At 43.5% G+C, this 13,813-nt stretch overlaps 1 protein-coding gene across 3 annotated transcripts in view; it reads right to left on the reverse strand.

The window, feature by feature from the left end:
* ric8b (RIC8 guanine nucleotide exchange factor B) overlaps positions 1–13,813 on the reverse strand; it is a 105,158-nt gene that overhangs the window by 56,311 nt on the left and 35,034 nt on the right. For all 3 annotated transcript variants that reach the window (XM_063057573.1, XM_063057571.1, XM_063057574.1), the window contains exon 4: positions 9,806–9,900. In XM_063057573.1, the coding sequence (XP_062913643.1) occupies positions 9,806–9,900 (95 nt within the window). The remainder of the gene's footprint in view (positions 1–9,805; positions 9,901–13,813) is intronic.

Raw genomic sequence — 13,813 nt, forward strand, 5'->3', positions numbered from 1 at the left:
ACAGAAACAGGCCTTTTGGCCCTTCTTGGCTGTGCCAAACCATTTTCTGCCTAGTCCCACTGACCTGCACACGGACCATATCCCTCCATACACCTCCCATCCATGTATCTATCCAATTTATTCTTAAATGTTAAAAAAAAAACCCGCATTTACCACCTCGTCTGGCAGCTCATTCTATACTCCCATCACTCTCTGTGTGAAGAAGCCCCCCCTACGTCATTACGTATATTCAAGACAGAGATAGATGGTCTCTGGGGAAGGAAGGGTGATGGCTACTAATTACTGTCTGTTTTCTTATTAACAGAGCAATGTAGTACACCGCTTCAAAATAAACCATATAGTTCATAAAGGAACTATATAGTCCTTAAAGGAAAATCCTGCCTGACAAACCTATTACAATTTTTTGAGGAAATTACCAGTAGGCTAGACAAGGGAGATGCAGTGGATGTTGTATATTTGGATTTTCAGAAGGCCTTTGACAAGGTGCCACACATGAGGCTGCTTAACAAGATAAAAGCCCATGGAATTACAGGAAAGTTACATACGTGGATAGAGCGTTGGCTGATTGGCAGGAAACAGAGAGTGGGAATAAAGGGATCCTATTCTGGTTGGCTGCCGGTTACCAGTGGTGTTCCACAGGGATCAGTGTTGGGGCCGCTTCTTTTTACATTGTACATCAACGATTTGGATTTCGGAATAGAGGGCTTTGTGGCTAAGTTTGCTGACGATACGAAGATAGGTGGAGGGGCCGGTAGTGCTGAGGAAACGGAGAGTCTGCAGAGAGACTTGGATAGATTGGAAGAATGGGCAGAGAAGTGGCAAATGAAGTACAATGTTGGAAAGTGTATGGTTATGCACTTTGGCAGAAAAAATAAACGGGCAGACTATTATTTAAATGGGGAAAGAATTCAAAGTTCTGAGATGCAACGGGACTTGGGAGTCCTCGTACAGGATTCCCTTAAAGTTAACCTCCAGGTTGAGTCGGTAGTGAAGAAGGCGAATGCAATGTTGGCATTCATCTCTAGAGGAATAGAGTATAGGAGCAGGGATGTGATGTTGAGGCTCTATAAGGCGCTGGTGAGACCTCACTTGGAGTACTGTGGGCAGTTTTGGTCTCCTTATTTAAGAAAGGATGTGCTGACGTTGGAGAGGGTACAGAGAAGATTCACTAGAATGATTCCAGGAATGAGAGGGTTAACATATGAGGAACGTTTGTCCGCTCTTGGACTGTATTCCTTGGAGTTTAGAAGAATGAGGGGAGACCTCATAGAAACATTTCGAATGTTAAAAGGCATGGACAGAGTGGATGTGGCAAAGTTGTTTCCCATGATGGGGGAGTCTAGTACGACAGGGCATGACTTCAGGATTGAAGGGCGCCCTTTCAGAACAGAAATGCGAAAAAATTTTTTTAGTCAGAGGGTGGTGAATTTATGGAATTTGTTGCCACGGGCAGCAGTGGAGGCCAAGTCATTGGGTGTCTTTAAGGCAGAGATTGATAGGTATCTGAGTAGCCAGGGCATCAAAGGTTATGGTGAGAAGGCAGGGCAGTGGGACTAAATAGGATAAAATGGATCAGCTCATGATAAAATGGCGGAGCAAACTCGATGGGCCGAATGGCCTACTTCTGCTCCTTTGTCTTATGCTCTTATGGTCTTATGGTCTTATAAACTTGGAATTTTATCTACCCCACATAAGCAGATATATTCAACGCACACAGTCTGAGTATCTGAGATGCTGATGAAGACTCTCAGTCCGACTCAGGCAGCATCAATGGAGAATAAACCATCAGGCTGAGACACTTCACCAGGGTCTCAGTCATAGAAACATTTCTTTCAACCCATCTAGGCCATGCCAAACTATTTTCTACTTAGTCCCATTGACCTAAACTTGACCATAGCCCTCCGTACCCCTCCCATCCATGTACCTATCCAAATTTCTCTTAAATGTTGAAATTGAACCCAATTCACCACTTCTGCTGGCAGCTCATCCTACACCTGCAATATATTCCGAATGGAAAAGTTTTCTCTCATGTTCCCATTAAACATTTCACCTTTCACCCTTAACCCATGACCTCTAGTTCCAGTCTCACCCAACCTCAATGGAAAATGCCTGCTTGCATTTACCTTATCTCTACCCCTGTAATTGCGTATACCCCTATCAAATCTCTCATTCTCAGTCTGAAACATTTGCTGTTTATTCCCTCCATAGATACTACCTGACTTGAGTTCCTCCAGCATTTTGTGTGTGTGTTGCCTATGATTTCCAGCATCAGCAGAATCTCGTGTTTAGCAGAATGATTCAATTTCACCACTTGCTTTGGTATGTCTGGCCTCACAACCAGCCGAAACACCATAGATTTATTTTCCATACAAGGTACATTCAGAAGACACTATGATGTATAACCATTTATGGCTTTGATTATTTCAACGGATAACTCATCCACTACTAGTTATCTGCACATGCACACATGGTCAGTGCAACTGCTCTAACAGAGTGTTCAGGTCACAGTGGTGTTCTTTTAGGAAAACATTTCTGGCCTGTTACAAGCAGTCACAAATCACTAAGGAATCAGGTCTCTCTGTAATGAATTGCTGGGCATGCTTAGTAAAATTCACCCTCAATACACCCCCCATCTGCCTGTGATGCCATTTCAAAGGAATTCCCAGATCTTTCTGTTTTATTGCACTCCTCAGTGCCCTAACGCTCAATGTGTAAGGTCTATCCTGGTTGGTCATCCCGAACTGCCACACCTCACACAGTCAGAGAGCCACAGAAACAGGCCCTTCTACACATCTGGTCATGCCCACCCATTTAAACTGCCCACTCCAATTGAATTGCATAGCCCTCCACACCCCTACCATTCCTGTGCCTATCCAAACTTCTCTTAAATGTTGACATCAAGCATACATGTACCACTTGCACTGGCAGCTCATTCCACACTCTCACAAACCTGAGTCAAGTTTTCCTTCATGTTCACCTTAATCCTTTCACCCTTAACTCATGATCTCTAGTTGTCGTCCCACCCAACTTCAGTGGACAAAACCTGCTTGCATTTACCCTATCTATTCCCCCTCAAAGTTTTGTATATCTCTATTAAACCTCCTCTCAGTCTTCTATGTTCCAAGGAATAAAAACATAGAAAATAGGTGCAGAAGTAGGCTATTCGGCCCTTCGAGCCTGCACCGCCATTCAGTATGATCATGGCTGATCGTCCACCTCAGAACCCTGTACCAGCCTTCCCTCCATACTCCCAATCCCTTTAGCCACAGGGCCATATCTAACTCCCTCTTAAATATAGCCAATGAACTGGCCTCAACTGTTTCCTGTGGCAGAGAATTCCACAGATTCACCACTGTCTATGTGAAGAAGTTTTTCCTCATCTCGGTCCTAAAAGGCTTCCCCTTTATCCTAAAACTGTGACCCCTCGTTCTGGACTTCCCCAACATCGGGAACAATCTTCCTGCATCTAGCTTGTCCAATTCCTTTAGGATTTTATACGTTTCAATAAGATCCCCCCTCAATCTTCTAAATTCCAAGAAGTATAAGCCTAGTCGATCCAGTCTTTCATCATATGAAAGTCCTGCCATCCCAGGAATCAATCTGGTGAACCTTCTTTGTACTCCCTCTATGGCAAGAATGTCTTTCCTCAGATTAGGGGACCAAAACTGCACACAATACTCCAGGTGTGGTCTCACCAAGGCCTTGTACAACTGCAGTACTACCTCCCTGCTCCTGTAAAATCTTTCCTTACAACTTAGGTCCTCCATACCTGGCAGCACCCTTGTAAATTTTCTCTGCACAGTTTCAACCTTCTTTACATCTTTTCTGTAGGTAGGTGACCAAAACTGCACAAATGCTCCAAATTAGGCCTCACCAACGTCTTATACAACTTCAATTTAACATCTCATCTCTTGTACTCAATACTTTTTAATGAAGGCTAATGTGCCAAATACTTTTGTTACAACCCTATCTACCTATGCTGCCACTTTCAATAAATAATGGACCCGTATTCCCAGATCCCTTTGTTCTACCCCACTCCTCAATGCCCTACTATTCACAGTGCAAGATCTACCCTGGTTGGTCCCACAAAAGTGCAAAACTTCGCACTTGTCAGCTTTAAATTCCATCTGACCTCTTCAGCTGGTCCAGATCCCACAGCAAGTTCCAGTAGCCTTCCTCACTGTCCACTACATCCACAATCATGGTGTCAATCGGAAATTTGCTGATCCAGCCAACCACATTATCATCCAGATCGTTGATATAGATAACAACAACAGACCTAGCAATGATCCCTGCAACACTCCACCAGTCACAGGCCTCCAGTCAGAGAGGCAACCCTCTACTACCACTCTCTGGCTTCTCCCACAAAGCCAATGTCTAATCCAATTTACTACCTCATCCTGAATGCCAAGCGACTAAACCAACCTCCCATGCAGGACCTTGACAAAGGTTTTGTAAAAGGTTTTGAGACAACATCCTCAGCCTTGCCTGCATCAACATTCCTGGTAACTTTCTTGAAAACTCTGGTTAGACATAAAGGTTGGTTGGATATGACTTACCATGCACAAAATCATGCTGACTATCCCTAATTAGTTCATGTCTATCTAAATACTTATATATCTGGTCCTTTTTCCACTGCTGATGTCAAGCTGACTGGAACAACATTAATGCCCTCCAACCCTTCACTACCACAGCTGTCACTAAGGAGGATTTAAATATAACTGCTAGGTCCCCAGCAATTTCTGCACCTCACTCCCATAGGTCCAAGAGAATATAGGACCCTGGGGATTTATCCACCCTAACTTGCCTCAAGACAGCAAACATCTTCCTCTCTGTAATCTGTACAGGGCCCATGACCTCACTGTTGTATTGCCTCACATCTATAGATGCTGTGTCCTCCTCCCAAGTAAAACAGATGCAAAAAATCCATTAAGATTTCCCCCGTCTCATTCAACTCCACACAGAGATTACCACTCTGATCTTCCAGAGAACCAATTTGTCCCATGTTATCAATTTGCTTTTAATACATTAGTAGAAGCCCTTAGGATTTTCTTTCTCGTCTGCCAGAGCAATCTCATGCCTTCCTTTAACTCCCCTGATATCTTTCTTAAATGTTTTCTTGCATTTCTGATACTCCTGAAGAAACTCATTTGCCTATACCTGCTCTGGACCTCTTTATTTTTCTTAACCAGGCCCTCAATATCTCTTGAAAACCAAGGTTCCATAAATCTGTTATCCTTGCTTTTTATTCTTACAGGAACATACAAACTCTGTACTCTCAAAATGTCACTTCTGCAAGCTTCACGCTTACCATTTACACCTTTGCCAGAAAAGAACCTACCCAATCCACATTTGCCCAATCTCCAATTTAGAATCTCAACCCGAGGAACAGACCTATCCTTTCCCACAACTACCTTGAAACTAATGGCATTATGATTACTAGATCAAAAAATCCAGTAGCAGCTGGATGACCTTCAGCTTGTGTGAGAGAGTGAGGAGATTATTGATCGGAGTTACAGGGAAATAGTCACCCCTAAGTTGCACCAAGTGGGTAGCTGGGTGACTTTCAGGAAAAGAAATGGGAAGGCAAATAGGCAGTTAGCGTATAGCACCTCTGTGGCCATTCCCCTCAATAATGAGTATACTGTTTTGGATAATGTTGTGGGGGATGACCTTTCAGGTTACTAGCACTGAGCATAGGTCTGTGATGCAGAAAGTAAAGAGGGAGAAGACGGGAGTGGCAGTGATAGGAGACTCAATAGTCAGAGGAACAGACAGGAGATTTTGTGGATGTGAACAGGACACCTGGATGATATGTTGCCTCTCCGGTGCCAGGGTCAAGGATGTCTTGAATCGTGTCCACAACACTTTGGAGAGGGAGGGAGAGTAGCCAGATGTCTTGGTACATATTGGCACCAACGGCTTAGGAAGGAAAAGCAATGAGGTCCTGAAGAGAGAATTTCGAGAGCTAGGCAGAAAGCTGAGAAGCAGGATGTCCAGGGTACTAATTTCTGGATTGCTACCTGTGTCGTGCACCAGTGAGGGTAGAAACAGGATGATTTGGCAGATAAATGCATGGTTGAGAAGCTGGTGCAGGGAACAGGGCTTCAGGTTCTTGGATAATTGGGATCTCTTCTAGGGGAGGAATAACCTGTACAAAAGGGATGGGTGGCACCTGAACCAGAGGGGGTCCAATATTCTTGCAGGCAGGTTTGTTAGAGCTGTTGGGGAGGATTTAAACTAAAAAGCAAAGATAGTGTGCAGTCAGATTGTTAGGAAGGGCAGGCAGATGATAGGACAAAACTGCAGCCAGCAGGGTGAGTATCAGTGCATTAGGGATGCAGAATCAAAAAGGGTAGCAAATACAGTACTCAAAGTGTTATATCTCAATGCACGGAGTATAAGAAATAAGGTGGATGACTGTCTTACACTTTTACAGTTTGTTGGACATGAAGTTGTGGCCATCACTGAATCGTGGCTGAAGAATGGTTGCAATTCGGAGCTGAACGTCCAAGCTTACACGTTGTATCGGATGGATGGGAACTAGATAGAGGGGGTAGCATGGCTCTGCTGATAAAGAATGGCATCAAATCATCGGAAAAATATGACACAGGATCGGAAGATGTTGAATCCCTGTGCACTGAGTTAAGAAATTGCAAGAGTAAAAGGGCCGTGATGGCAGTTACATACAGGCCTCCAAACAGTAGCTGGGATGTGGACTACAGGTTTCAACAGGAAACAGAAAAGTTCTGTTAAAAGGGCAATTTTTTGACAGTCATGGGAGATTTTAACATGCAGGTACATTGGGAAAATCAGGTTCGTAACAAATCCCAAGACAGTAAATTTGTTGAATGCCATGAGATGGCTTTTTAGAGCAGTTTGTCATTGAGCCTACTAGGGCATCGTAGTTGGATTGGGTGTTACGTAATGAACCGATGGCAATTAGGGAGCTTAAGGTAAAGGGACACTTATGAAGTAGTGATCAGAATATGACTGAGCTCAACTTGAAATTCAATATGGAGAAAGTAAAGTCTGACATAGCAGTATTTCAGTGGAGTAAAGGAAATTACAGTGGTATGAGAGGAGTTAGCTAAAGTAAAATGGAAGGAGATGCTGGCAGGGATGACAACAGAGAAGCAATGGCTTGAGTTTCTGGGAAAAATGAGGAAGGTGTAGGATAGATGTATTCCAAAATCAAAGCAACACTCAAATGGCAAAATAGTACAACTGTGGCTGACAAGGGAAGTCAAAGCTAATATTAAACCAAAAGAGAGGGCACACAACAAAGCAAAAATCTGCATGAAGACAGAGGATTGGGAAGCTTTTAAGTGTTTAGGGAACAGGTAGGCTGCAGGAGGACTTAGACAGTTTAGGAGAATGGGTGAGAAAGTGGGAAATGAAATACACTGTTGGAAAATACATGGTCATGTACTTTAGTAGTAGAAATAAATGTGCAGACTATTTTCTAAATGGGAAGAAAACCCCAAAATCTGAGGGACTTGACAGTATTTGTGCAGATCATTCTAAAAGTTAACTTGCTGGTTGTGTCGGTGGTGAGGAAGGCAAATGCATTGTTAACATTCATTTCAATAGCAGGCATGTGATGCTGAGGCCTGATAAGGCACTGGTGAGGCCTCATCTTGAGTACTGTGAACAGTTATGGGTTCCTCATTTAAGAAAAGATGCACTGGCTTTGGAGAGGGTCCAGAGGAGATTCACAAGGATAATTCCGGGAATGAAAGGGTTATCATATGAGGAACATTTGATGGCTCTGGGTCTGTACTCACTGCAATTTCGAAGGATGGGGGAGATCTCATTGAAACCTTTTGAATGTTGAAAGGCCTAGACAGAGTAGATGTGGAAAGAATGTTTCCAATGGTGGAGGAGTCTTGGACAAGAGGGCACACCCTCATGATAGAGGGGCATCCATTTAAAACAGAGATGTAGAGAAATTTCTTTAGCTAGAGGTGGTGAATTTGTGGAATTTGTTGCCACATGCAGCTGTGGAGGCCAGGTTGTTGGGTGTATTTAAGGCACAGATTGATAGGTTCTTGATTGGCCATGGCATCAAAGGTTACAGGGAGAAGGCCGGGGAGTGGGCTGAAGAGGGGAGAAAAAAAGGATCAGCCATGATTGAATGGCAGAGCAGACTCGATGGGCCAAAGTGCCTAATTTTGCTCCCGTGTCTTATGGTCTAGATGCAGAGTGTTCCCCCCACACAGACTTCTGTGGCTTGCCCTGTCTCAATCCATAATAGGCACTCTCTTGTTGGGACTTCTATGCACTGACTAAGGAATCTTTCCAGAACACATCTGACGAACTCTTTCACAGTATGCAAATCACACTCAATATGTGGAAAGTTAAAATCACCTACTATCACAATCTTATGTTTCTTGCAGGTAGGCAATAAATGAAACCTTACCAGAATCAGCCACACTCTGGAAACAGATGAAGGAACAAAAGAAATTTGTTTACCTAATAATTCTCTCTACAAAAGGAGGTGGAAGGTGCTCTTCCCTCTGTTAGCCGGCAGGTCACCCTTGGGCAAGGTGTAATACCTGCTTAGCACCCCCCCCCCCCAAATCAGGGTCACCTTGAAGCCATAAGAGCAGCTAGTGGATGGTCATATGAGCAGATGCCGCATATTACAAGTCCTGGTTAAGTGACCACTGACGCCAGGCAAACAATCTTTGAAGAGTATTGATAATGGCTGGGGTCACTCGTCTTGTAAAGACACTGCCCAGAAAGTGGCAATGGCAAACCACTTCTGTAGAAAAATTTGCCAAGAATAACATGGTCACTGAAAGACTATGATGGTCTATGTCATTTGACATGGCACATAACGATGACGACAAATGATTTTCTCAACCTGGCAACAACTGCATTACTAAATGCAGTTAAATATACACAGGCTATAAACTTTCTGACTTTGTGATAATTATTTCAGACCTGTACCTAATTCCAATTTCAGCCCTAGTTTTATTTATTTAGGAGGAGGTACAGGAGACTGAAAACCCACACTCAATGTTTTAGGAACAGTTTCTTCCCCACTGCCATCAGATTTCAGAATAGAAATAAACTCATGCACACTACCTCACTAGTTACTTTCTTTTTTTGCACTACTTATTTAATATATATTTACAATTTATTATATAATTGTAATTTATAGCCTCTTTATAATGTATTGCAATGTATGGCTACCACTAAACAACAAGTTTCACAACATTCGCCAGTGATAATAAACCTGATCTGATTGAGATCAGAATTGATATCTGAGAGCATAGGAGGAAGAAAGTACGTGGGGTGGGGTAGTAGCAGGAGGGTGAAGAGGGGAGGGGGAGTGTTAGGTAAAGAGACAAGTGGGGAGTGAGCTGAATTGGATCGACTACAAGATGTGGCAAATTCATATGTGGCTGATTGATCATACAGCGAATTGATTGGGGCTTCTTAGCACAGAAGACCCCGCTCTCTTTTTGCGTGGGCTTTCCAGTGTGCATGTTTGTGTCTCGGTGTATGTGATTCACAGCTCCCACACCGTCACTAACATGACCCAGTAAGCACGTTTTATCAAGTAACTGGTTGTTTCACGGCACATGTGTACTTTTTGCACTGAAGGGCTAGTTCTCATACCGATTGACTCGATGACTATAATCAATCGCCTGAGAAATAAACTTTTGTCTTACCTCCATCTTAAGTGGGTGAGCCCCCCTTTCTAAACAGAGACTCCTACTTCTGGGATCTCTGACAAGAAGAAATATTCTCTCCATAACTCTGGGTTTTAAGATGTTATAAATGGAATACACACCTGTGAAATTCTTCAGTTTTTTCATCATTCTGTACATTTATCAGCAAACAGTGGCACAGTATGGCAGTTAGGTATCGGTACTGGTGGGCCTGATCCTACCAGAGAGAAAACATATGTTAATAAACTGTTTTGTCAGTCCACAATAACAAAGTTTTGACATGGGACTGATAATTAAGACCAGGGCATCCTATGGCTAATGTATTGAGGAAAACCAAATATCTTTGGAACTCTTCTTCCTTTTTTGGAAGTGCCCTCCACTTGTTGCTTCCGACAGTAGTCAGTATCTATGGCACTGCCCACATGGCCTGACATGAGAAATCCTTTACTGTGTCTTCCAACAGCGAAACAATGGCAGCCAGTTGGCGTCCTCTCCGGAATTCAGTAACACTGAAGCAAACTTCACTGCATTGATCCACCAGCCCCTCTGCAACTGGGAAAAAAGTACCAGAGACAGGGAAACAATATCCCATTGTGTACGTCAGATGGTTTCATTTCGCAGCAACTTGTTCAAAGTTCAAATCAAATTTATTAATAAAGTTAATGTGCATCACCATATACACTTTATACACAGAGTCTACAGAAGTAAGGCAAAGCACAGCAACGTCATGGACTTTATAGCGATTACAGAGGAGGAAGTATTTACTGTCTTGAGGCAAATTAGGGTGGGTAAGTCCCCAGGGCCTCACTAAGTGTTCCCGCAGACCATGTGGGAGGCAAGTGTAGAAATTGCAGGGGCCCTAGCAGAAATACTTAAACCATGGTACTAGAGGATTAGAGGATAGTTGTTGTTGTTCTGCTGTTTAAGAAAGGCTCTAAAATTAAAACAGGAAATTATAGGCTGGTGAATCTATCAGCAGTGGGAAAGTTATTGGAAAGTTTTCTAAGGGACCGGATACATGAATATTTGGATAGACAGGGACTGATTAGGGATGGTCAGGATGGCTTTATGTGTGGTAGGTCATGTCTAACCAATCTTAGGGACTTTTTCAAGGAAGTTACCAGGAAAGTTGATGAAGGCAACAATCTGTATGATAATGAGATTAACTGGATTAGCAAATTTACCAATGACCCCAAGATTGGGGGTGTAGAGAACAGCAAGGAAGACAATCAGAGCTTGCAGCGGGATCTGACCAGATGGAGAAATGGACTGAAAAATGGCAGATGGAAATTAATGCAGACAAGTGTGAGGTGTTGCACTTTGGTAGGACCAACAATGGTAGGTGTTACACAGAGAATGGTAGGGCACTGAAGAGTGTGGTAGAAAAAAGGGATCTGGGAATACAGGTCCATACTTCATTGACAGCACTGGCACAGGTAGATAAGGCTATAAAGAAAGCTCTTGGCACAATGGCCTTCATAAATCCAAGTATTAAGTACATGAGACGGAATGTTATGTTGAACCTGTATAAGACGTTGGTGCAGAATTGGTCATATACCTACAGAAAAGATGTAAATAAGTTTGAAAGAAATACAGAGAAAATTTACAAGGATGTTGCTGCAACTGAAGGACCCCAGTTACATGGAAAGATTGAATAGGTGATCACAATTCTATCTCTTTTACCATAGCATTGGAGAGGGATAGGAACAGACAAGTTAGGAAAGTGTTTAATTGGAGTAAGGGGAATTGGAGTATGAGGCTATCAGGCAGGAACTTGGAAGCATAAATTGGAAACAGATGTTCTCAGGGAAATGTACGGAAGAAATGTGGCAAATGTCCAGGGGATATTTGCGTGGAGTTCTGCATAGGTACATTCCAATGAGACAGGGAAAGATGGTAGGGTACAGGAACCATGGTGAACAAAGGCTGTTGTAAATCTAGTCAAGAAGTAAAGAGGAAAAGAAGTCTTTACGAAAGGTTCAAAAGCTAGGTAATGGTAGAGAGCTAAAAGATTACAAGGCCAGCAGGAAGGAGCTCAAGAAAGAAATTAGGAGAGCCAGAAGGGGCCATGTGAAGGCCTTGGCAGACAGGATTAAGGAAAACCCCAAGGCATTCTACAAGTATGTGAAGAGCAAAAGAATAAGACATGAGAGAATAGGACCAATCAAGTGTGACAGTGGAAAAGTGTGTATGGAACCGGAGGAGATAGCAGAGGTACTTAATGAGTACTTTGCTTCAGTATTCACTACGGAAAAGGATCTTGGCGATTGTAGGGATGACTTAAAGCGGACTGAAAAACTTGAGCATACAGACATCAAGAAAGAACATGTGCTGGAGCTTTTGGAAAGCATCAAGTTGGGTAAGTCTCCAGGACCGGACGAGATGTACCCCAGGCTACTGTGGGAGGCGAGGGGGGAAATTACTGAGCCTCTGGAGATGAACTTTGCATCATCAATGGGGAGAGGAGAGGTTCTGGAGGATTGGAAGGCTGCAGATATTGTTCCCTTATTCAAGAAAGGGAGTAGAGGTAGCCCAGGAAATTATAGACCAGTGAGTCTTACTTCAGTGGTTGGTAAGTTGATGGAGAAGATCCTGAGAGGCAGGATTTACCAACATTTGGTGAGGCATAATATGATTAGGAATAGCTTTGTCAAAGGCATGTCGTGCCTTACAAGCCTGATTGATTTTTTTGAGGATGTGACTAAACACATTGTTGGAGGTAACACAGTAGATGTAGTGTATATGGATTTCAGCAAGGCATTTGATAGGGTACCCCATGCCAGGCTTATTGAGAAAGTAAGGAGGCATGGGATCCAAGGGGACATTGCTTTGTGGATCCAGAACTGGCTTGCTCACAGAAGGCAGAGAGTGGTTGTAGACGGGTTATATTCTGCCTGGAGGCCGGTCACCAGTGGTGTGCCTCAGTGATCTGTTCTGCGACTCCAACTCTTCGTGGTTTTTATGAATGATGTGGATGAGGAAGTGGAGGGATGGGTTAGTAAATTTGCTGATGACACAAAGGTTGGGGGTGTTGTGGATAGTGTGGAGGGCTGTCAGAGGTTACAGCGGGACATTGATAGGATGCAAAACTGGACTGATAACTGGCAGATGAAGTTCAACCCAGATAAGTGTGAGGTGGTTCATTTTGGTAGGTCAAATATGATGACAGAATATAGCATTAATGGCAAGACTCTTGGCAGTGTGGAGGATCCATAGGGCACTCAAAGCTGCAGTGCAGTTTGACTCTGTGGTTAAGAAGGCATATGGTGCATTGGCCTTCATCAATCTTGGGATTGAGTTTAGGAGCCGAGAGGTAATGTTGCAGCTATATAGGACCCTGGTCAGACCCCACTTGGAGTACTGTGCTCAGTTCTGGCCACCTCACTACAAGAAGGATGTGAAAACCATAGAAAGGGTGCAGAGGAGATTTACAAGGATGTTGCCTGGATTGGGGGGCATGCCTTATGAGAATAGGTTGAGTGAACTCGGTCTTTTCTCCTTGGAGCGACAGAGGATGAGAGGTGACCTGATAGAGGTGTATAAGATGATGAAAGGCATTGAACGTGTGGATAGTCAGAAGCTTTTTTCCCAAGGCTGAAATGGCTAGCATGAGAGGGCACTGTTTTAAGGTGCTTAGGAGTAGGTACAGAGGAAATGTCAAGGGTAAGTTTTTTTTAATGCAGAGAGTGGTGAGTGCGTGGAATGGGCTGCCAGCGATGGTGGTTGAGGCAGATACGATAGGGACTTTCAGAGACTCCTGGATAGGTACATGGAGCCAATGGCATTACAGGAAAGATAATAGCATGGACAGAACATTTGCTGATTGGCAAAAGACAAAGAGTGGGAAAAAAGGAGCCTTTTCTGGTTGGCTGCCAGTGGAGTTCCACAGGGATCTGTGTTGGGATCACTCCTTTTTACGTTTTATGTGAATGACTTGGATGACAGAATTGATGGAATCGTGGCCAAGTTTGCAGACGATATGAAGATAGGTGGAGCGGCAGGTAGTTTAGAGGAAGTAGAGAGGATACAGAAGGACTTAGACAGATTGGGAGAATGGGCAAAGTAGCAGAGGGAATACAGTGGCGGGAAGTGTGGTCATGCACTTAGGAAGAAGAAATAAAAGAACAGAC

Source organism: Mobula hypostoma, chromosome 9, assembly GCF_963921235.1.
Source record: "Mobula hypostoma chromosome 9, sMobHyp1.1, whole genome shotgun sequence".
Taxonomy (NCBI): domain Eukaryota; kingdom Metazoa; phylum Chordata; class Chondrichthyes; order Myliobatiformes; family Myliobatidae; genus Mobula; species Mobula hypostoma.